The sequence below is a fragment of the Pantherophis guttatus genome, chromosome 6, assembly GCF_059756535.1.
Source record: "Pantherophis guttatus breed Tessera chromosome 6, ASM5975653v1, whole genome shotgun sequence".
NCBI lineage: Eukaryota > Metazoa > Chordata > Lepidosauria > Squamata > Colubridae > Pantherophis > Pantherophis guttatus.
In genome coordinates, this window is record NC_142068.1 from 43207355 (window position 1) to 43232884 (window position 25530).

Consider the following 25530-nt stretch of genomic DNA (forward strand, 5'->3'; position numbering starts at 1 on the left):
TTATACAAAATCCTCCAAATCCTTTATTTACGTTTTCAGATGTTATATAGCACAATTTTATGCAATATAATGAACAGCATCACACCAGCTACAGAAAGAACTGTGCTGTAGTTGAAAACAATATCCTGGAGCACCAACATGGGCACAGCACAAAATTCACAACACTACAAATAACTTTGAAATGTATTTTAAAAATAGACAGCTAGAGACTGCAGAACCACTTATGATTCTAAACATAGCAGAATTGCCAGTGCAAGGACACTGGTTTATGAAGGCTGCTTCAGCCACTGCAAGTTCATAAGGAGCCTGAATGGGCAGGGCTTAGTGGAAGTAGTGTCATCTCCCCAACTTTTTCCAATTTATGACAGTTTGCTTCAAGACAGATGGCTCTTGAGGTCTGTTGCAGGAATCCATTGTACAAATCAGTGAAGTAATGTCTAAAACTGTAAGATGAAAGGAAGGGGACTATCACACCTGCGTCAATGGTTCCAATTAGTAGGCACTGGGACATATCAAGAGAGCTAAACAAAATGAGACTGAAGAGTTTAAACAGGGATGAGCCTGAGAAAAATCTTTGTTCCATTGACAGATTATTAATAGTCTCTTAAGGTCACTGGGTTCCATGTTTTAATTCATCATCTTTTTTTACTTAAATGTTGCTTCTTACAAGAAACCTCCAATAAAAGAACCTTAACACTGTTCTGTACATGTTGTTTTCAGTCCTTTTAGTTTTGTTTCTAAACTTTTTCTTTTCTCTTCAATTTGGATACCTTCTTGACAGTTCCATTTTTGTTAAGGAGCTTCAGAACACGCTCTTTGTGATCCAAGACCTTCAGCATGGATTCTCGAGCCTCATTTATTTGATCCATTACAAGTTTACATCTCTGCATATTTCCCTGAAATATAACAAATATAACACATTGAATTTAAAATGTTAATACTTCAAAGTACTGCATTTTATCTTTAATCATCTTGAAACACCAAAAAGTACCGAAAATGAAGAACTGAAGTATTATTATAGCATATGAGAAGGAACATTGTTCTCATGTAACACGCCTCCCCAGTTCTTGCTGACAGTTTTCTAATACAACTGGTTCCTATAGAAAATATGAAAATTATTGCACACAGCAAAATTATAAATGATAACAAGGTAAATAATGACAGGTATTGTATAGGAAGCCACATGCCAACACCATAATTCTGTCCCCCAACCCCACATCCCCTTCCCCACTCTGCTTTTCACTAAAATGAAGTTTCAGATGTATTTATGCAGAGCCTAGGGAACTTCAGTTGAAAAAGATTCCCTTTCTTATTTTATAGTGTAGGTGAAAGATTCAACTGTGTTTAACAAGAAATGGACACCAGAAAGGGGAAAGGGTGGCCTGAATGTAAATGTATAGCACAAAAGCTCTGTAATAGTTTAGCATGCACGAATATATGGACTGTATTATGTAATGCCATGCTTTGAATGTCTGATAAAAGAAATAATTTAGAATGGGTTGATAACAGGTTCTAATATCAGGGCCTAAAAAACAAACTTAATAATATCAAATTATTTCTTTATGATAACATTTGGTTGAGTACATGCAGCTTTATTTTTCAGATATTAAATATCTATTTATCCAAAAGATGTTCAGTTTTGATTTACAGTCCAGGAAAATATAAATTAAATCAGTTTGCTAAGAAAAAAAGGAACCAAATGATATGTAAATCTTCAATTTACATATTGTATTGATTACCTTTAACAGAAACAATTGTTTCGTCAAAAAAAAAAAAAATCAAGGCTTTATTCTGCAGCTACAGCTGAGCCCAAAGAAAATTAGCAAAATAAATACAACTCACCTGTATCAATTCATTTATTTGATGCAAATCATCATCAGTTGCTGCCTTTTTCTTGGGGATTATGCCTTCTTGTAAGGAGGTGAGTCGTTCATACACATCATGTTCCAGATTAGTCTACAAAATATTAAAATTTGATAACATCAAACCTTCACAACAGAGTACAAAATTAGAAATTCCAATTCAGTGTTTATCTGATTTCAACAGATTCAGTATAATTTCATTGCTTGCAGAACAGCAGCAAAGTCTTGATATTGATAATGACATCAATATGTTTCAAAGAAGGAGGAACACCCTAATTCACTAAATGGAAAAACATGAATTCTAACTGCCTACAGTGTAGAAACACTATACCACTCTTCCATAGAGACCCAAGCCTTCTCCATTGCTTTTAGTTCTTAATTCTCATATAACTACCACTTAGTATGTAGATTAAAATCTTGATTCATTTAAAAAAACAACTATGCCTATGTATAACAATCATATCTTGGTTTTCCTTTCTACACTTCTGAAATATAAAGACTTCTTTAAACCAGTGCACCAGAGGTAAGTTTTAAGCATTTGAACAAAATGTATCAGTATTTATGCCCGACTCAAAACCTCCCTTACTAAAGTTTTATGTTTATGTGATACAAATTTACCTGCCTCATTTTTGAAGAAACAGTCGTGGCAATTTGTGATAGTTTCTATATGTAACTTTTCAAATGACTTACTAAGCTCTGGAATTATTTTATACAGAATCAATATGATTTTCCCACTTACCAGCTGTAATAACTGTGCTGCACAGAGATGGACTTTCCATCCCTGTGCACGGCAAGATACACCTTTCTGATTAGCTATCTCTTGTAGCATAGCTTTCTTCTCTTCTAGAAGGAATGAGAGATGAGAAGGAAGCAAATAACCATGCAAAAAAGAAAGTAGATTTTTATTTTTACAGAATAAAAAGAGACACACATTGTTTAGTAGAAGTATGTATAATTTATACATTGATTATATAATGGTCAACTTCAGTTATTGGAATGGAACAGTCTTAAAAATCAAATTCTGATTTCAGTATGTGAAGATGTTTTAAACAAAAGCAAAACCTCTATTCAGATGAAATGAGTGGGAGAGTTATTTCAATCTAGGTGGTAATGTTGATTTCTGAGGATAAAGAATGGTAAGAAAGGTATTGGATATGGAGCTGAAAGATGAATAAAAAAAGAAAAAATAAAGAGCAAGATGGTCACGTTGGACAGAACATAACACTGGCTTATGGCAGTGGGCAAGGTTGGCAGAATCATGTGGCACTTAGAATAACTATTGTTACTTTCAATATACACTAATTGGCATACATTAAAATGAAATTTCGTTGCATACAGCTCTCAAAGGGTCAGCACTTCCAATTTACACTGGGAGATCATGTACATTGGGAGGAGTATCTGGAGATGTGAAATGTGGGCTTCTTCATTCAGAGCCACTGTGGCTGGAGTTGCTGTGAATATTGCTGTTTGGTGATCAATAAATAACTGGATGCCTAGATAGACTGCAATTAAAATTCTGCTATTCAGAGTATTAAGTAAGACCCAAAAAGGAGTGGGAAAAAATTGGTTACAACAAATTAGGAGAGAGAGCACTATCACAGAACAGTAACAGCTAAAGAAAGGAAGACATGTAGCAACTGACAGAGGTAGTGGACTGAATTAGATGAAAGACAGAGAATAATTAAGATGATTAGGCTGGAGAAGTGAGTTACATTGTGAGTAGAGCATGAGATAAATTCTCTCACTCCCCCAAGGAAAAAGGATAGCAACAGAACTCTGAAACGCTTTGTCTGGGTGAGAGCAAGAGAAATGGGAGATGAGACAAGGCAAAGACTAGTATAAAGCAAGTGGTAGATCTATGAGTGGGTTAATGGAAGGTAGTAGGTTTGGTGTGGGTGGGTGGTTGTGTATCCATCCTTGTTTTATGTGGCCTCTTAGCAGATTCCCTTTCTCCAGGGTTGATTCCCGTTAGTGGTGATTGGGGAGAAGAGGTCCCTCCTTTGGCCCCTACTATGTAGGGTGCTACAGGGATTGGTGCCGTCTTATTCAACAGCAGACTGCTGGGTGAGCTTATCTGTCACCAAGGGGTGAAATATCAGAATACTGAAAATATCTCTACCCCTGGCGAATTAAGCAATGCTATGGGTGTCATCCTGGTGCCTGGAGATTGTAAAGGTCTGGATAGGGATCAGCAGGCTTCAACTGAAACCTGCCAAGAATGAGTGGCTTTGAGTTTTAGGGCCTTCTACTTACAGGACTATGCCATCTTTGGTGGTGGATTGGGTTACACTGCCCCAAACAGACTATGTGCGCAATTTGGGGATCTTCCTAGACCCACAACTCCTACTTGATGAGTAGATGGCAATCGTGATTAGGAAGTTGTCTGCACAACCTGTCTTCTGTACCAATTAATGCCAGCCCTAGATTGTGAGGCCCCACTCATGCCCTGCTTACTTCCTGGTTGGACTACTGTAATGGGCTCCAACTGTGGCTACCCTTGAAGAGTATCTGGAAAATTCAGCTGTGGAAAATGCAATGGCGTGAGCAGTTACATGTGTTTCTGGCCGAACACGTTACACTCCTGCTTTGCAAGCTGTGTTGATTACCAGTTTGCTTCCAGGACTAATTCAAGTGCTGGTATTGACTTTTAAAGCCCTACATGGCATGGACTGGGTCATTTTAGGGACCACCTCTCCCAAATTTCATCTGCTCATCCCACTAGCTCAAACAGAGCATGTTTGGGTTTCGTCATCTAGAGAACTGCATTTGGCTGGCCTCAGGCAGTGGGTCTTTTCTGCTATGGCGCCCGTGTTGGGGAATACTTCCCCCCCCCCAAGGTAAGACTGGCTCCATCACTTTTGAAGATCCCTTAGGACTTCATGATGCCGGTAGGCCTGGGGACACCAGGAGACTGGTGAAGTAGTGTGGTGGCTCCATTATTATTAACAGGCTCTGTTACTTCTTATTTTTAGCTTTATTTTTATAGTTAATGCTTTTTAATAATAATAATAAGTTTTAAATATTGTTTTGTCTTTGTTGTATGCCATCCAGAATCATATATTTTGTGAGATGGATGCCTATGTAAATTGGACAATTTTACTGAAGGTACTGAGTGATGTTGATGCCAAAATATGCCTACTGGGATCTCTGGTACCATATCAGCCTCAGGGCAGAGTAGCACTTTTTCATTTGGAGCCGTGATAGTTACTAGAAATTCTGTTTTACAGATGGCTGTATGGTTGAGCCAGCAGGACCAGGTAGAAATGTTGTTTTTATATTGTCCTGCACATGGTCATTCCCTCTGAGCCACTTGAATCAATATGTGGTTGATGGTTTCTACTCCTAGGATGATGATGATGGACAATTTCTATCTGCTGTCCCTAGAGATAGAATTGGAGGTTACTCAATATTACTACAGGCCTACACAATATCGTGCTGCATGAAGCCTGCTAAACACCCGTTGACTCACTGGCATTTTTTTTTTTAAAAAAAAAAGGTCAATAAATTTGCATCTTTACTGCTCCTAAAGGCAGCTGTTAAGCATCTCCAATGCCTCCAGCTCCAGTGCTGCCACCTTTCTGTTAGTTGGGAAACATCTGATCAGTGCACTGGGTATTTTTAATGTATCAGTATGATCCTTTCCCTTCTACAAATCATGCATGCCTGCCCAAGAAGGCGGATATCATTTGTTATATCTACTTAATATTTCACAGTAGAGATACAGGATCTGTTCATATGTTCTGATCAAATTGAAAACATGAGAAATTCCCAACAATCTGGAGAGCAATTCTGTTGGGAGACCTATCAATCTCTGGAATATAGAGATGATTAGAGTTTTTGATAGACAATAGTCACTTGTGCCCTCATTATTTCCAGATTGCATTTCTTTAATTTTTGTTATGCATGGGCTTGCTAGAAACTTTGGCTGGTACAAATTCAACCTTGTAACAACCTATAAAATGCCATGGTTTGGCACCCGGGTATTTGTGAAGTTACTTGTCGCATGTAGAATTTGCTGGGGCACAAAAAAAGAGCAAGATTATTGGAAATTACTGTACCTAATAGCAACTGGAAAAATGATGTAGATTACCTTATATATACAGTTGAAATGTTACATACTTTTAAATAGGATTTTGCATGCATTGTTGGTGGCTAATACATCATTTCAATACACCTATACAAAATGTGTAGTGGAAGGCATACCTTTTACTCTGACATCACTGTATCGCTGGAAATGATGATAGGCTGCTTTCCATGGATTGCGATAGTGACGAAGCAGAGTTATGGGTGGTCTTGGACGTACAGGCACATACCTCACTCCTTCTTCATCTAAGAAAATTTTAAGAATAACTATTTAGGCTTCACTGAGAAGTTTGTATTATGAACTACAAAAAATGAATGTAATCCTATGAGTGACTTTTAAAGCAGAGGTCAGTTCTGCTTTATTTAATGCTAGTTCCAGCATTAATCTGGGAAAAATATTTAAATTGTAATGTTTTTTGGAAATAAACAAGTTCTTCCTTTTCCCCTTCTCCTGAAATGTGATATTTGGGTGGCTGAATAGATATGGTTTTGAGAGATGACTAACTAGAAAATAAAAGTTTTGTTTCTGAATTCAAATAATCACCTATATATTCTTTTGGAGGTGATTTGCGCTTTTCTGCCTTTATCAGCAAGCTTTTGGTAGTGGATTTCTCATCATCCGTGCTATTGGTCTCCATCATATCCCCTTCCTCTGTAGAGATGATGTGTTGCTGCTTACGTGGTTTTTTCCTTGGGGAAGCACCTGGCGGCAAGTCACTTTGGGGCACTGTAAGATTGTTGGCCAGCAGTGTAACAGATGAAGATACACTATTTGTGCTCAGTGGAGGGACTGCTGGAAAGGAAAAGAGAAACATGCTTAAGACATTTCAGAGTTAGGGTTTAGGAAATACTCCAGATTTTCTGGCTTTTTCTTCCAGAAAATGCAGTGTGCTGCATCACTTGTTCTATTTGTGACAAGCATTTATATGACACAGTCACTTTAGAATATTCTGCAAAATTATTCTCCAAAATGTTTTAAAGGACTCGCAATAGTCTGTCTCCCTATTGGGGATTCTTTTCAATAGTTCGGCCTTGTACTAAGAAACCAAACAATTAGCCTTTTTGATTACATTTGAGAATCATACAATAACTATGAAAATTTCAAGCCTCATAAATATAATAAAATATTGATAATATTGTCAAATATGTCAAATATTGTCAAATGATAATATTGATTGATAATATTTGACATAAAGTTGGGGTAACTTAAGGCAAAATTCTTTTTTGTAAAAAAAAAAAACAAGCAAAAGAACCTCAGGGGCTCTACAAACTACTACTGAGGCCTCATAATGACTCAAGTTTCCCTTTTACCTTGAACACAAAACAATGATTTACTTATTTAATCAAATTTATATAGCCATCCATCTTCCTCCAAAAGGGAAATAGGGCTTAGTTGAAGCCTGTTGTTCCCCATCTATTTCTGACAACTGAAGAAGCTTCTTGGATGAGAAGTGAAATGTTTTGAAAGAAAAAACCAAGAAAGTCCAGTTGCCTTTTGGAAAAAGCACCTTTGGAACAATTTGGATCAGAGGTGTCAAACTCACGTCGTCATGGCATTGTCATGTGATATATTGCGATTTTTCCCTTCGCTCAATCGGGCATGGGTGTGGCCAGTGCATGACGCATCCGACCTGCGTGCCGCGAGTTTGACAGCCCTGATCTAGATAATCCACTTCCTCCAAAGTTCTCTGAAATTGTTGCTCAACAACCGCCTCTATCACCAAGTTCACAGTGCTAAGAGCTGGTCCACTTTTGGGAGCCAAATAGGTTCAAATGGTTTCCAGATAACCGGGCAAGATTCCACCCCAAACATCTCCTCTGGGTTTGTGACAACCCAAGTGTCCAACTGGGAATGAATCCAAACATCTTTATCTGACAGAAACTCTGCAAATTCTTCTATGCGGTACTCCTCTTATCCAAGAGGGTCTGGGTCATCTGAAGCAGGGGTAGAATAGTAGTCTGCAGCTGAAATAAGGACAGAGGTACTGGTGCTTTGCTACTTGTACCACCATGAGGTAGACTTTAATAGCAGCCCTAATCTATGTTTGGGGAGTTCACTATTATTCATGTCTCATAGTTGCACAAACATTAACAGTGTTTTTAACATACTCCAATTACAGTACCTATGTAGGAATTCCCCCCCCCCCAAGTTTTCAGTAATATGCTAATTTTTGTTTATGCAGCAATTTGTAAACTTCTTTATGAAGTCATATAGAAAATATAGAAGCAATTAAAATGGAAAGTCTTTTCACCATTATTTATTTATTTGATTGATTTATGTGCAGCCTATCTCATCTAAAGGTGACTGGTTGGCACATATTAAATCAATTTGCTTAAGTTGGCTTTCCTAAGCAATTCTAATCTCTCTTTTATAACTATTTAAACAAGTCTAAAGGTTTTCAAAGTAGACTGAAGAACCCTTTTACTGGGATGATGCAAGATTGCGAGCAGGACTAGAAGACCTCCAAGGTCACTTCCAGCCCTATGATTCTATAAATCAAACAAAACAAAACAAAACCGTACCTGAAACTGGTCGCATTATATCCAAAGGTTCCACTTCCTCTTTTATTTTTATCTCTGGTACAACAGGACCCAATACTGTAGAGAGGATACCACTTATGGTTGATGGAGGTGGAGGAACAGTTACAACTGTGGCTGAAGTAGGTGGAGGAGCTGGAAGTGTTCCTGGAATGCTTGATAGAGCAGCTGTGGGCTGCGAAGGTGGACTAGCTGCCGTGATGATTGTTGGAATGGCAGACTGTGGCTGCTGAGAAGTAGGAACTGAGACAGGAGGTTGCTCATTACTCTGTATGGATACTGCCTCCACAGACACTGTTACAGGAGTGGCCATTGACACATGAATTTCTGGCTTAGGTTTAACACTAGACAGAACACACAAATTAAAAAGTTAAGACTCTTTCTTCAAGATACTATAACAATAAAGGTACAATGGTATAGTGAGTCATATACATAAACAGAGTCATATATATCCAGAAATTAATGACCATGAACCCACTGCAAATTTTGAAGCGTTCCCCAACACAGGTTCTGTGCTTTTCTCTCATTAAGAGCCTCCTCGTTCCAGCTTCTACTTTCTGCTGAACCAGGAGCTATGAATCCAGGATGACTCCCAATCATGTTCCACCTCCATGGGGGAGTGCAACTCTGTCCAGAATAACTTTGGAGGCCATATTTCTAAATGTTTGCTGATGACCAGCAGCTTTGTTTTGGTAGGGTTTATTCCAAACCAGTTTCATCCCATCCAGATCCTCAAACAGAAGTGGGCTTCCCATAATTTAACAACCGGTTCACCTAGTGTAGAACTGAAAATGTGAGCATGCACGCTTCGCTTGTGCATGTGCCTTCCGCACTTGTGCGTGGCTTCAAACACGGCGATTTCATGCGCACAGCTTCCAGCACATCACCTGCGGTGAGTAGAGCAGGCAAGGTGCGGAAATCAGCTGGGCTGCGTGGGTAGGGCAAGCGAGCCAGAGAGTGAGATATATAGGACGAGATAGCACCGGGACAGGTGGGCAGGCCCAGCTGGTAATCAGAACTACCAGTTTGCCCGAACTGGCAGCAGCCCACCTCTGTTCTCAAACCTCCAGATACCTTTTCAAAATTTCTGGTATCATTCATGATGGCAATATATTATCAATGACTTTAATCAACATACTTGTGATACCTCACCTGAACTAATGGATGACTTCTCCCATTGATTTCATTTAAGTATTAAACAGCATGGGAAAAAGCCCTGAGGCTTTGGGATTCTCTGCTGGAGCTTCTGTGGATTTCAGCTCTCTGCATCCATGATCACCACTGAAGCAATCTACTTGTGTAGAACTATTCTAAAATACTGTTCCTAACTCCCAGCTTTTGCAGCACATACAGTAGAAAGCTGTAATTAAACATTACCTACAGGTCCAACAGGATCAAAACAGAATATATTCCCCACATCTATGTTCTGATGAAGTAATTTCATTCCCATGATGGGGCTTGGATCATTTCCTCAATAATTTCCCTAAAAAACCACGTGTGGAAACAGCATCCCAGATTACCTTCTTAAAGAGAGATGCCCTACCACTCCTTTAAAGCAGATGGGATTACCCTCTTCCTTAAAGAAGTATTAATATTATGGATTCAGCAACTCACGCCCTGCTTAGCCACTATAGGAGCTAGGATGGATATGGATTGAGCTAATTTGAGGCAGAATTCAAATTGCAGAAAACTGTATCACGTTATCTTGAACTACACAAGCTAAAGAAACTTTGCTCAGTGAACATTTATACATATGTTTGCTTAAATTACTTGTTTTAAATATTTACCATGCAATATATTTTTGTTTGCAAAGCTAAAATGGCAGGTTTTTTTGGGTGGGGGGGGGAGGAGGAGGGAATCTTACCCAGCTGGTCTTGGTGATCCACTTGCACTTCTCACAGAACTTTCCACACGAGGGCCAGCTACCTCAGTTGGTTGAGGAGGAATTAGGCTTTTCCTCACTGCCAGCCTACAAAACAACATGCCAACTACTATGAAATTTCCTTTGTTTTTAAGCACAAATATCTGTGTAAATAGTTTAGATCAACATTGTAATTAACTTTAAAATATTGTAGTAGCTCTCTAGTGACGATAAAACAAGAAATGTAACACACTATTCTGTTCTGCAAGTCTAAAGCATTCATTCAAAACTACGTTCAGAAATTTTGAAAGCTTCAACAAAAAGACTTTTTCTAATTTTGATCTTCATATGATAAAAAAACAATCAGATATACAAAATTTTGTTATTCATAGCTTCTTTTATGTTTTATTAGCAGTGTATTATCAACCATATGAAATATGGTTGATAAAATGTTACAAAATAAATTTACTTCTGATATGGTGATGAGCATATCATAAATATAAATATTTGCATAAATATTACTGCAATTGCAATTTTACTCACCCATCAGTAGTAGGTTTCTTTCGGAGAATGCTTGGACGTGGGGATGAACCCTGAGCTGATGTGCTAGAATTGGCACTCTGGCTGTGAGTTTGCACCACTGTAGTTGAAGCTGAAGCAGAGTTGAATGTATTGCTAATTGGATTGGCCATAATGGTGGCTCCATCTGCCAAGACCACTAGTGAAGGTGGTCAGAAAAATAAAAATTTAGTTGAAGTGATTATCTGGAAATTATAACTTGCTTTCCTTAAAATAACCCATGTTTGGATCACAAATATTGATATTTTTAATTTATAGGGTACTCTTTATCTATACTTTTTCAGAATTAAATCTAATGATGTTCAATATAGCATTCTCTTTCAGTAAGTCTCCAAATAACTCAGATTGTACTTAACTCTTTCCTCAGAGAAAAAGGTGATATGCATTTCTAATCTTGGAGATTAAAAGAAAGCAGAAACTTTATCCTGCTTGACGACACCAGAACATTTGCAATAAAGTTGCATGTACGAACAACAAAATAGCAGTCCAACTCTAAATAATATGTCCTAGGTTACAGTCCTTTGTATGTTTCCTTGAAAATTCCAGCATAATCAAAATAACTTCCTAAAAAGGCAGATATTCAGAATGTGTTTCCCTAATAACACATTGTCCAAATAGCAGATGGCTACTAGAAAAAATAAAATATTTAATTGGGGCCTACATTATGGTCTTTTACTACTAAATGAAGACCACCTTAAATGGTATGCTTTCAAAATTCTTTGCATACTATTAAATTTTACTGAAATTTGGTTTTATATTGTTGATGATTCTGTTTTAGATTTAATGCCTGCATCTTTTATGGATTTAAATTTTATATTACAATCTATAAAGAAAATTGTAATTATTGGAATATATCTATATTTATGTCTATATCTCTCTACATCACAAATAAATCATGATAAATAAAAACCTGATGTCTTGGTTTCAGTTTGTGGTTGCTGAGGCCCCAATGGTGCTGTTTGAAGACCTTGAGGGCCAATTGGTGTAGCTGGATGTAGCCCTTGGGTTCCAATTGGTGTAGACTGTATTCCTTGGGCACTGATGGGTGCTGGCTGTATCCCCTGTGCTCCAATTGGTGTAGACTGTATGCCCTGTATATGACGGGCGTGGGATGCATCTACTGTCATCAGCTGCATAGGATTAAGATGCACTGTCGAAGCTACTCCTACTCCAGTCTGAGCTGCTATGGCAGAATTGGGAGCCTGGGCTGAAACTGGAATGACATGCTTAATAAATCTTCTGGTTTGTGTGGGAGTAATTAAGTACAATGTTGTCAAATGCACTTCATACCTGATAATATAATTATATATCAGTAGTTTGATCGTAACAACAGTTTAAGATTTACATACATTTGATATAGCTTTAAATCCACACATAACTATACTGCTTCATATTGTTAAAGTTATAACTTGCATGAACATGATTAGTGCCACTAAACTTATTGCTTTCATATCAACTCAAGAGAACATACTCAATTCATATCTAACTCTTCACCACAGCATGTTCAGTTAGCCAAATTATTATAGTAGATGATACAGTAAGTCTAGTATAGATGAAAACAAACCATATAATTGCAAAACTCATATAATACAGTGATTGTGAATTTAAATAAGAAAGTATCCATTTCAATATCCATTGATCTTAATCTTATTGGATTATTTTAGCTTGTATTTTCCAACAATACAGTTTATACTTACAATGTAGAGAGCTTTGTTTGCATAACATAATAACACAAGCTCATTGCCAGAGTCGTTTCTTTGCAATGCATAAATCAGAACATTAATCTCTTATATGACTTTTGTAATTATTACTAAATAATTCAAGTGGCTAACCTGGACACTTAGAAAAGCACTGAAAAAGCATTTTTCATATAGATTTCAGATTTTTATGGTATTAAAAATACCATAACACTGCCATTAACACTACCTGTACTGCTTTTTTACACCTGAAGAAACTAGTTGAATAAGTTACTGGCATTTTGTTGTAAACCACCCAGAGACTTTAGATATGAGATGAGCGGCAAATAAATTCCATAAATAAATAAATAATAAATATTTAATAATCTCAAAATTTTGTTTCATTATTTTAATTAACCAAGAGATGATCAATGTGTTTTTCTACTTTTGCGTTTGGTGGGTAGTGTTTCTTTTTTAGACCCCAATAATTTGCACACCTTCATCTTAAACATTGTTTTTATGGATAAAGTTATATTGCTGCTCTAAGTAAAGCACCACTGTAAATTACTGAAATTAATGAACTCTTACCAGGATATTGGCGGATAGTGGATACAGAGCTGGTAATAGGTGTGTAAGTGTGGGCAGCCAAAGGGTACGAAGGAGGATATGTTGGTAAGAAATACTGAAATTGAACAGGCACTGACTGTCTACAGGAGTGGAAATGAGAATTATTAAATATAGTCTTGCAATTAGATCATTTAATAAATTATAGTTATGATAATTACATTTTATTATAGTGCAAATTATAAATCTTATTTGTTAGCTTATTTGGAGACAAGAGATTTGAAAAAAAAATTAGAAGGACATTTGAAAAGATTGTGGAAGCAACTCATTTCTTTTTATATCTTGCCACATTATAATCCAATTAAAAGAATAAACATGGGGTAAAGGAAAGGATTTTTACATATTACTTGTTTAATGCCTCAGGTTTTTAAAAAATCTCTCAGTTCCATTGATAATTAATCTAGAACAGCACTGTATACATTTGACACACTTTAGAAATGCATTTTTAAGCACATACATATTACAATCCATTTCTAAATACAGCAGGGTTTGAAATGCAGGATTTGACAAGGAGCATTATAGGTAGTCCTTGGCTTATGGCCACAGTTGAGAACAGAATGTCATTATGCCACTTTTACTGCAGTCCTAAGTCAAGTCACCACGATGATAAATGCAAAACCATCTTAACCAACTGGCTAAAAATAGAAAATTGTGATCACATGACAACAGGATGCTGCAACAGATTGATCATAACTGTACCAGATGCTAAGCATCTAAGTTGTGATCATGTGACCATAAGAGCAGGGTGATAGTCATGTTTAAATTTAGGCCATGGCTGTAAGTGGAGGACTGCCTGTATTTGCTCTTAATTATCCTTCATTTCCTGGCATTCACACTACTGAGCAACATAATTCAAGGTATTCTCTATTTTTATTACCTGAATGAGTTTGTGCCCAGGGAATTTTAATTCTTTCAGAATCATAACAGATATTCAATAGAATTATACAAAAGTTTAATTATTTTAGAAACTGTAATAATATAGATTCCATCTATCCAAATTAAGAAATTCGTTTCCTGTATAAGAAAATAAGATCACTTACCTATTATCATTTCTAGCTTCCATTGCCACTGGATTTGGAGATGCACGGTGACTAGATATAGGAATGAGATTACTCCTTTCTGCTGTATAATCAGACTGGATGCGGGGAGAGGTATGTGTGATTTGCTGGGGGACGACTTTAGCTGTATAGTAACAAGAGACAATCCAGTTATTAACCATACTCAGTAAACTAAGACTAAGAAAATAAAATATGCAGAAGATGATTTTCAAGGGACCAAGCCTATCTGTATTGTCCTTTTAACAGAAAGACAGTCCATGAGAATTTAGAGATGAAAACATAGGCATGAATAGAAATGCGATATATACAATTCGTAAAATATTATATGGGCAAAGAGATACCTATAGCACTGCTGAAGGAAAATGAGGGATGAATCTGACCAGCTGTGAGCTAGAGTCTCTATTAAGACCTTACTTGTGGTGGTAAGAGCACAAAACCACCATTATTTCTCTGCCCTTTTTGTGTCTGCAGAGTGTCGCCTAGCGGCTTTCAAAATTACCAGGTTTCTCGGTTGTGGGGCTCACGTGGTCAACTTCGAGGCCATGCAGAGAAATTTATAGAACACCTAATGGACAGTCACTTGTATCTGTTCCCAGTTGGAATTCAGGCATGGTGCAGGTCCATTAGAATACTTGGGGAAAGGACTTCCCCAGTTATCTAGAAACAGTTTGATCCTGTTGGTCCTGATGAAATGGACAGGGTGCTCAATGCTGTCAGTGTAACCACCTGCCAATTAAATCCCTGTTTCTCCTGACTACTGAAAGCTTCCAGGACAGCAACTTCCAGTTGGGTTTAGGCAGTGATTCAATTCTTCATTACAGGAGGGATGTTTCCACGATTCGGTGGCAGGCATGGCTAGGAGAGCCTTTGCATAACTTTGTTGTATGCCAGTTGCACTCTTTCCTGCATCTTGAATCCCTGCACGCAGTCACTCAAGCCCTGGTCATCTCATGCTTGCAAAGCACTCTACATGGGGCTACTCTTGAAGAGTATTCAGAAGCTACAACTGGTGCAGAATATAGCGATGCAGACAGTTCCTGAGGCCTCTATGGTGGTTCATATTGCATCGCTTTTGGGTCCAAGGTGTTGGTTATCATCTTTAAAGCACTTCATGGCATGGGTCCAGGCTATCTCACCCCAATGGAACTGGCACACCTCACCCATGTTGGCAGAAGGGAAATGCTGTGAATCCCATTGGCCAAGGAATTCCAACTAGTGGGATCCAAGAGAAGAGCCCTTTCTGTCCTCTGAAACAACATGTCCTCTGATGTGAGATTCACAGCCATCCTTTTGGCCTTCTGAAAGGACCTGAAGACCTGGCTCTACCAACTGACTGGGACCTCATTGGGGGGTCATGTCATTTTGGAGGTGGTTAATGGACTAATATCCCACCTCCTCCCCTGTGTGCATCTTGCTCTCTTTCTTCCCATCTTGTCAATTTTAAACCAATTTTAGTAATAATATTTATCATTTTAAAGTCTTCTTCTTCTTTTTATGATTGTAAGCCACTTCTAGGCAGGATGGGTGGCACATAAGTTTAATAAATAAATTGCCTACCTCTGAGAAAAATATAAAATAATACTTAAATATTATAAATCAAATTACAGTGTAAGAGAACCCACTCACCAACTGGGATGTTTGAAGTGGTCACAGCTGTTGCATGGGATGAATGTGAGGGCATAGTCACAGTGACAATTGTACTAGTGGCTGCTTGAGTGTGAGGTATGGAACCTAGAAGAAAAATGTAATACAATTAAATCTTTGTGTAGAAAATGTCAATGAATATAGATGAGAAGAACAGAATAATTTATGCAAGAAAATATATTCTATTGATAGAAGCAAGCTAAAAGAAATATCAAGCAGTATTTTTCACATGGTATGACACTGTGGGGCTAATTAAAAGGGATGTACCCCAAATCCTAGACTATTGTGCCCCTACAATCTTGCTTTCTCTCAAAATGTTACATATGGTTCATGACCACCAAAATGTTGCTATTGTCACTCAAATCTATTGTGAGACAAAATATTTTGTTTAAACAGAGTTTTGCAACATTAATAACTTTTTTTTAGTTTTACAAATATGCGAACTACAGATACTTACCAGCTGTAGTCACAGAAGGAATAGTATTTGTTGCTAAAATTGGTGCCACAGTTGCTGCTGCTACTGGAGTACCAGTACTAAAAATAGTTTTCTGTAGAGAAAAATGTTGTACATCAAAAACTGTTGAAAATTTGCTTAAAAATATTATTGTATGCTTGAACTAGTCGCCAAGCTATTAGCCCTTATAAAACATAATATTTACATGTGGTTTAAAACCATGGTTTATTGAATAAATTAACAACTTTTGAATAAAGTAACAACTGAATGATCTCAGTTACTTTATTAAGCCATCATTCATACAACATAACACGCAGTAATTGAGATCATGTAACCTATTAAATAAAATAAAAAATAGACTTGCTCTCAAAGTGTGATGCATGAATGCCTCAATGGAAAAGAAGTAACTGGTTGGACTGCATTCATAATAATTTACCTGAGCCATGGGGTGAAGCTGTTGTTTTTGTGTTCCTATGGCTGGATGAGAAGGTAACGTAATTCTGGTTGCTGTATCCCTTGGCTGGGCAGGACGCTGAATACTGATAGGTGCAGAAGGTGGGTGCTGTTGAATTGATAGTGCTGGCCGACTGTAAAAAAAAAGTTATTTTACTTAGGGTAATGAAAAGTTAATGACACAAGAGATATCATGACTTAAGATGTGCATTACCTAAATTAAAATACTGTGCAAAAATGGCTTGGTTCATGGAGCAATTATCTAAGAAGGCAATCTGAAACAGCCTGTATATAGTAGCCAGATTGTAAAAAATGATCCTCAGGTGCAAACAGATCAACATGCAAATACATATATATCTTCCAATTATATACTTGGTCTACTTAATGCTGTGTTCTGTGGTGGTTACCTGAGGGTAGATTCTGTAGCATGTGTGGTTGTTGTAGTAATAACAGGTGATTGAGCCCTTGTGGCTGAGACTGTTGCAACTACAGCAGGCGGAATAGTACTTGAAGTTGTCACAGCAGGCCGAGACTATGTAGGCAAGAAAAAAATAGCATCTTATCAGCATTGCAATTTCATTATTGTAAGAACTTTCAACTATTTCGGAATCTGTTTAAATTATATCCTAGATAATATTCAAGGCATTATTGAATATAGGAGGCATTATTATTAGAGAAGTAGGAAAAAAAATGCATGACAATCTCACACAAGAGTAAAAAATACTTAATCAACTATCACAGACATTGAAACTCTTAAGTAGAAAGACATCTTGAAGTTCATTATTAGGTATATTTTATTTACAGTGGCTTCTCCAAAACTATTTCTATAATGTTAGGAAAAGAAGCTGCCAGATTTCCCAGATTATTTATGCAGTGAGCCACTGAATCTGCAAAGTGATTGTCTGCAAAGAGACAAAAAAGAAACATTAAAACAATTAAATGACAATACCTCATGACTGCTACTTACCTGGATAGGTTGATGAATGATATGCTGAACTGCTGGTTGAGCTGTAGCTGCATTTGGCAACTGTGAAGCTGGCCTCAAGACAGTTGTTACTTTAGAACTTGACATCACAGCAGCAGCAGCTGCACCTGAAAGAAACCATATTCATATGACTGAAGAACATTTAATGTTCCATTTTAAAAGTGTCAGGTTAGCTGCAGCTTTTATGCAGGAGACATGATAAAAAAGTAATAAGAAATACTACCACATGATTCCAACTGTATACAACAGTGAGCTCAGCCACATTTAAAACCACAGATTGCAAGAAGCCAACTGGGCCATCTAATCCAACACCTCACGCAGAACTCCAAATTGGAACGTTCCTAACAAACCACCAGGTGGTAATCTATCCAGTGAAGGAGAGCACATCATCTGTCTTGGAAGTTGGTTTCATTTTCAATTTCATTATAATAAGGAAAAAATATCCTAACATTTAATTGTAATTTGCCTCTCCTTTAAGGCCACTATTCTGACTCCCGCACATGGGATGACAGAGACCATAGAGAACTTTTTTCTACGCAGTGTCCGCTTAGAATCTTAAGCAGTGCTAGATATACCCATACCTCTAAGACTCTTAGTCTCTTTTCAAGGATAGTTATATTCAGTCTTCTTAGTTTGGTCATATAAACATTTCCTGATGATACTGGATACTCTCTTTTGTATTTCTTCAAGTTTTTTGGAATCGTGAACCAATCCTCAAAAGTAGGCTCTGTCCAATGCCAAAGACAATTCAACTACACACACGAGGCTATTCAATATTATCAGGAAACTTTTATATGACCACACTAAGGAGATTTTTGTATGCTTTAATTTTCACAAGTGGCTTATGATTTAGATTCCACAAATTTTGAGGGACAGTTTATCTGTGGGTGGCCCATTTTTTATGATATTTTGACTAAAAATTTGAAGGTTGGCTTAACCACAGATGGTCTTATTCACGAGTATATACAGAATATGCTTGTACTTCTAAAAATGTTATAGATATTATGAGCCCAATTTTGGGAGTGTATTTTTAGAGTGTATAAAATATTGGCTTATCTGCAAATATCGATTATATTTTATCATATATATTTATATATACATATTCATTTATAATTATTAGGAATTATATATATATATATATATATATATATATATATATATATATATATATATATATATATATATATATATATATAAAAAACTCTTCTCATCTAGTTCAGGAGATCTGAACTTAGTTAATGTCAGAATATCCTCCCCATGTTTCTAAGATGATACAAAGAAATTCAGCCCTTCAGCCACCTCTTACAATTGCCCAATGGATCATATAGCCTGTTTTCAAAGAAGATAGGTCTGACTTATTTTAATAATTGGTTGGATAGATTACAGTGGCTCATACACTGTGGTAAACTATGAACTATAATGTTACCAGTTCAATCCGGCTGCTAAGACAAACCTAAACAACTGTTCTTCTTAGAGTTTAGCATAATGTGAATGCAGTTTAAGACTAATCTCTTTAATGGGACTTGAAATGGGAGTCTCATTGACCTTAACTGCAGTCAACATTAACATACAACCATAACCATATTGTGATATTTCCTAAGCAACTGAGATTTTTTTTAGGATCAATGAACTATACCATACAACAAAGATGTATTATGATATCTTCCGACAAGAATGTAGTTAAATGGAATTGCTTCAGATTCAAGTCCAGCCTTCTCCAGATGCTTCATTTAAGGAGTAACATCTATATTAACCATATCTAAAACTTATCAAACAAGATTGCTATATAATCATTTGCTCCAAGAAAGTACAATTAACTTTACTACCTCGAGGCAAGTGAGAAGCGCCAATATGTAAGGGAGGCCCAGGAGCACTACTTCGGATAATTGACATCTGAACATTGGTTGTCATAATATGATGCACGCTATTGGGATGCCCCTGCATATAAAATAATTTTTAAAAAATTACATGAAAAATCTTGTGTAGAATTGACTGGAAAAGTTTAATTCACAAACTATAATTAATTTAATTGTATAGTTATACAATTATAATAACTATGGTTAATCTGAAGTTTTAAAACAAATACAAAGGTAAAATTTAAGTATACATCTTTACAGTAGAAGCATAATCAAGGCTTTTTCATTCTCTTCCATAGTCTTAAGAAATAAGTTTTATATTTTAGCAGGAAAAAAAATAATACCTGTTGTCCACTTATTGTTGCTACAGGAATAGCAGAAGCCTGTGGGATGCTACTTTCCATTGTTACAGTAACCTGCCCAGGGACTTTGGTGGGGCCAGACAGGGTAGATGGTGGGGCTGGTGGGGCTGGTGCAATAGGACGACTTGGTATTGCGGGCTTCAAAGGAGGCTGCAAATAACAAAGATACAATTGTTTTCTCTTTGTATCGAAATAGCATGAGTATGTAACTGTTATTTTTCTTTATGGCAGGAACAGGCAACAAGTGATTTTTCAGATATTGCTGCATTACAAACTCTCATCATCCCTCCCTACGGCCATGTTACCAAGGTAGCTGGAGTTTGGCAATATCTGGAAGTCATCATTGTGTACCACTGCCTTAGAAGCCAGAATTGAGAAGACAGCAACAGACAGCAAGTGCCACCTAATGCAAAGAAGCTGAAGAAACAGTGGACCACCTGGTTAGCTGCTGCAAGAAAATTGCACAGACTGACTACAAGCAATGGCATGACAAAGTAGCAACAATGGTGCATTGGAAAATCTGCAAGAAATATTATTTGCCTGCAAGCAAGAACTGGTGGGACCATATAATAGAAAGTCATAGAAAATGAAGAAGCTAAATTTGCCCTGGGACTTTAGAATTCAAATAGATAGGCACAAAAAAAGTCTGGATAATGGATGTGACAATACTTGGAAAAAGCAGAATGGAACAGAAGAAACTGGAGAAGATAACAAAATATGAAAAAAATACGAAGGCAAACAGAAATAGAACAACTGTGGCAAAAGAAAGCAAAGATAGTCATAGGCGCCTGTGCAACCTCAAAACAACTGGAGCACCACTTGAACACCATCAGCATTGACAAATTCACTATCAATCAATTGCAATAGGTGGCTTTATTTGGAAAGAGTTTACATGCTGCGATGAAATCTGTAATACCATCATACATCCACCTCTGCCTATCCCAGGTTCTTGGAAAGAATTCGACAGACAAAAATACCAAATCCAGTCTGAATATCTGGCTGACTGCAAAGAATCATCATAATAATTCATCAGTCAATTGCAAAAGGCAGATTTACTTGGGACAGCTTACATTATGTTCCTTAACAAATGTGTACAAAGCCAATACTGAGAAGACAGAAACAGACAGCAAATGCTGCCTCTCCAAAGAAGCTCAAGTGGACCATCTAGTTAGCTGTACAAGATCACACAGAGACTGACTACAAACCCTGGCATGACAAAGTAGCAACAATGGTGCACTGGAATATCTGCAAGAAATACCACTGGCCTGCAAGCAAGACCTGGTGCGACCATAAAACAGACTAAGTAGTAGAAAGTGAAAATGCTGAAGTGCCTTAGCACTTTATAATTCAAATAGATACCTGCCACATAACATCCCAGACTTAACAAATGTCATTAAGAAAGCAAAAAACTCTGAACAGTGAATGTGGCAGTACCTGGAGGTAGCAGAGTGAAAGAGAAGAACCACAGAAAATCACAAAGAACTGCAAATAAAAGTTGAACAACTGTGGCAAAAGAAAGCAAAGATAGTACCAATAGTAACAGGACCCTTAGGAGCAATCCCAAAACAACTGGAGCACCACTTGAACATCATTGGCATTAACAAAATCAACACTAGTCAATTGCTTCATTTGGAACAGCAAGTATATTTTTAACACCATGAAACAACAACATATGCCTATCTCAAGTCCTTGGGATAGATTCAGTAGATGGATTAAAATGCCAAATCCAGTCTAATTTGGCTGACTGTGCAACCAGTCATCATATTAGTATATAAACATATATGTTCCCAATTCACATTCAAAAAATCTATAGAAGGACATTTAGTAGTACACATGAAAGTTGGGTTATTACATACTTTTCCTACATATCTACTGTATAGTGTTCTTTCCCTTTTTCAGTTACTTTCTGTCATGTAAAAAAAGCTTTAATCTAAAGCTTTTAAATCTAAAAGAAATTTAAATTAATTATTTGTGATAAGTCAGCGTGAGTAAAAATACCTAAGGCATCAAATGCCAATGTGAAAGAAAAATATTTACAATTCAGTGTAGTATATAAAATTAGTTTTCATTACCTTGATAAGCCCTTCAGGAAAGGTAAGTGGCACTGCTGAAGCCAAATGAGTTGGAGGAGCTGCCACTGTAACTGGTACACCTGATGGCACTGTATGGTGTTGAGTCAACATTTGCACTTGTGGATATGGTCGAACTACCACTGTTTCCTGCTTCTCTTCACGGGACTGAAGAGAGCCAGTAGGAACCACATGATCTCTGGGAGTCACTTCCAATTCTCGATTAGGTTCATCACTCACTACTGGAAAAGGAAAAAAAAAACAGTATAGAAAATTTGAACCATTACCATGAAAGGTGACAATTTATTAAACTGGTTAACATATTTAGATTCAGTGAACTTACTTCCATGAAACATCGTTCTTGGTAAAAATGCTTTACCTGTTGTTGCTGGATTTATCAGTCCAGCAGGTCCAGTGGTGGAGATTGGAGGAGCTGAACCTAGACTTGGGGGAGGGACTCCAGTACGGGAAAACTGCTGAGAACTCATTTCCGCCTGTGAAGCACACGTGCAATTGTAAGAAATTCAGATGCCCGCATTACAGAATACTTGGTTGAGAAGTCTCAGTAAAATCTATTGCCTGCATTTTTACTTTTATCATATTATTTACAACTGACTTCTAAAGCATTCTCAAACCAAAATTCTAGTTACATAGTTCAAACAGCTCAATTATGTTTAGTAACAATTGTAATAAAAATGTATGAATGCAACGGCAGCTGGAAATCAAATCAGTGTTTAGACATTCAGTAGACAACTATCAATGCCAAATAATGTCAAGCAAATCAACTGTTTATTCAGAAATAAGTTACACTGTGTTCAGAGATAATCAAGTTTGCAGAGAATGGAGTTCTAAATGTGTTTGGAGTGAATTCTTCTATTGAAATCGGTTTTAGGAAGCTTAATAAATACTTCATCACCATGAAGTTGTGTAAGCCTGACACTGAACTCTTAAGTATTGTTCTAATAATTAAGTCACATACTAAAGATCTAACTCATTGCTTGGCACAAGCTATACAAACTGGGGATAATTATCAGTGATTTCATATTTTTGTAAAGTGGTAATGCAATTTTATATACACTTCTAGGGAAGCAGTCCTCATTAAAACTAGATAATGATGGATGGGCGGCTGAGAATGAAAGCAGCAACAAGGAACACCATTGTCTAACAGGTGCCAGACTGAAAAGGAAAAGCTGGCTATTTCTGGGAACTGCAAGCAGATATTTCTTAAAACAATCAATAAATTAAATTGTAAAAAAAAAAGTGTCATTTTATCACACCATTGATCCACATTAAATAGGTACTTTTTGCCTGAAATTTTCCGAAGACTCAGTCAGAGGTCCTAGCCGGCGATTACTTTATAATTTCCAACGTGAGACTTTCTTACGGTTCTCTGCGTTTCTCCCTCAGCTTTCAGCCTCCTTTCAAACTACCTTGCAGGCATGCCCTAACGCAGGCCATTAGGTCCCACAAGGTCAACCTAGTGCTGCAACCTCTAGTCTAACATCTTACAAATGTATTTTTAAGCGAAATGTGGCTGGCTGGCAGCGGCTCCAAGGCGACCTAGCCTCGTTAGCAATGGGACCTTCGCCTTCCAAATAAGGCAGTCCGGGCTAAAGGCTCTTTCCAACTTTCCGTGTCGGAGAAGGTCGCGATCGGAAGAGCTTTTAAGAGTAAAATTTTCAAGGCGAAAAGCGAATCATGACGAACGGAGAACTAGCTGCGAAGCCCACCACCAAGACAGCCCCCCCCCGACAGAGGCGTCACACGAAGCTCCTCCCTTTCTCTCAAATCAGGGCGGAATTATTCTCTTGAAATAAATTCCGCCCACTGGCTCCGCCGTTAAAGTCCACCCCCTTCTCTCACCAGCCAATTGGAAAGTCTCACCTTCCAACAGTCGACCAATCCGGATCAAAGAAAAGCACTACAGGCCAACCAATAGGGAAACCCACATTGGCTACGCCTGGTTACCAATAAGAAAATAAGTAATGGCTAATTAGAGGCAGCTAAAGCCCGCCTCCCATCCCTCCCTGGTCACTATGTGAAACAAGACGCGCAGAATAAAGGACCCGGATGTTCAGACAGAATAAAAAAGCTGCAGCTACCGACAACAAACCCCACGCAGAGCCTCTAGGATAAAAGAGAAAGGGATCACTCGGGTTGATATCTACTGAACCGTGACTAGAAGGAACGATGAGGGCTTCGAGCAGACCCCTGTCTTCCAGGCCAGCCCTTCCCTCGACCCACGACTTACCTGCTGAGGAGGGCGCGGCGGAATCCCTCCGGAAAAACTCCCAGAAGCACTACGACGTGCACTGACACCGAGGGGCTTCAGTCGGGAGCGTTGCTTCCGCTGCTGCAGCAAACCACCCCTCCCCCTTCAGATCGATTGGGTCTCGGGGCGCCCCGCCCACCGTGGTGAGACTTTCGCCTCGTTGTGCGCGGCCATTGGCTGAACCACGGGTGGCGGAAAGAGTCTTGGGAGTTGCAGTTCGAGATCCGAACAGCGGCTAAGTCAGGTGTCGCGAGAGGTTGAAGCAAAAGAAAGGCATGCGATTGGCCGTCTACAAGGAGGCGGAGCACCTAGGCTAGTCTCCGCCCACTACCCCCAGGATTGGCTGGCCATCTCCCATGGAGACGGCTTCGGGAGGCAGAGCGAGGGTCTCCTGTTCCTAGAAGACGGCGGGAAATTGGCTTGCTGTCGGTCAGCGGGAAGGGAGATCGCACGCCCTTTTTAATTTTTTGTTAGTTGGCGTCTACTTTCCGAACGAGAAAAGCAAAAGCAGGATTATCTTCCAATCTGCCGTGAAGTTTTTCTCCATACATAAACAGTATTTGATGAGGAGCCGGACCTGCTCTATCGCGCGCGTATTATTACAACAACATGTAATACGCTGTTCAAATAGCAATTGGTTGAATAATCGTCGCGTTCTGTCTGCCAAATGTTAGGTAGCAACCTTAAAAATCTCTAGTGCAGCCTATTAACTACTAGGAGCATCCTGCTACGTGTGGCCATCGGAACAGCTTGAAATCCCAGTTGAGTTGTGATGTTTAGGAATTTCAGACGCTCAATTCTTCCTTCTCCATTTTTAATCCCCTAACATTTACTCACAAGTATAAAGGAGCTTCGCATATGAAGTAGACTCCGGTGTCTGAAATAAAATTGCATTTTCTGTGTTAATCCAGGAACAATTGTGAACCTTGCTGGACTGATTAGCCAAATTATTTTAATTCTGAAGATTAACAGAATTTATAGGTTGTCATAGATCATGTTGAAGGATTTGAAAGTGTGTTTCTACAGTTTTAGAGGGTTTCAGAACATGACAAATTAACATTTACTTTTTTTTATTTTTTTATTTTCAACGCTTTGGAGAAACTAAGACATATGAAAGATTTTCCGAAGGTTTTTCTACTGGTATTCCTCCCTGG

The 25530-nt window shown here is 37.9% G+C and overlaps 1 protein-coding gene and 1 long non-coding RNA gene across 15 annotated transcripts in view; one reads left to right on the forward strand and one right to left on the reverse strand.

Moving 5' to 3' along the window:
- Window positions 1-23364, forward strand: part of LOC117678549 (uncharacterized) — a 28876-nt gene extending 5512 nt beyond the window's left edge. The window contains exon 4 of the long non-coding RNA XR_009620423.2: window positions 20267-23364. This is a non-coding gene — a long non-coding RNA (uncharacterized LOC117678549). The remainder of the gene's footprint in view (window positions 1-20266) is intronic.
- On the reverse strand, window positions 1-25253 carry SAP130 (Sin3A associated protein 130). 14 transcript variants are annotated; one of them, XM_087872749.1, is made up of 21 exons: window positions 24356-25253; window positions 22484-22598; window positions 22108-22346; window positions 20018-20185; window positions 19644-19755; window positions 17800-17924; window positions 17240-17364; window positions 16816-16966; window positions 16383-16473; window positions 15908-16012; window positions 14264-14405; window positions 13188-13306; window positions 11834-12136; window positions 10888-11062; window positions 10348-10452; window positions 8469-8827; window positions 6625-6735; window positions 6066-6191; window positions 2602-2705; window positions 1843-1956; window positions 1-896 (listed from the first exon to the last, which is right to left on the reverse strand). In XM_087872749.1, exons 2-21 carry the CDS (start codon window positions 22590-22592, stop codon window positions 738-740), a joined length of 3042 nt encoding a protein of 1013 aa, XP_087728875.1. In that variant the 5' UTR covers window positions 22593-22598; window positions 24356-25253; the 3' UTR covers window positions 1-737. The 14 variants fall into 14 exon arrangements, with proteins under 14 accessions (XP_087728875.1, XP_087728870.1, XP_034295666.2 ...); XM_087872744.1 differs by having other exon boundaries at window positions 2602-2702; window positions 6490-6735; XM_034439775.3 differs by having other exon boundaries at window positions 6490-6735.
- Between the last annotated feature and the right edge of the window lie 277 nt (window positions 25254-25530).

Bases quoted from the DNA above. Each gene is read 5' to 3' on its own strand.
- SAP130 (XM_087872739.1), bottom strand. From the start codon at position 22,592: ATGAGTTCTCAGCAGTTTTCCCGTACTGGAGTCCCTCCCCCAAGTCTA. The intron at 22,347-22,447 runs GTAAGTTCACTG...TTCCTTTTCCAG, and splicing joins AAGAACGATGTTTCATGGAA to TAGTGAGTGATGAACCTAAT. The intron at 897-1,842 runs GTGAGTTGTATT...GTTATATTTCAG, and splicing joins AAATAAATGAATTGATACAG to GGAAATATGCAGAGATGTAA.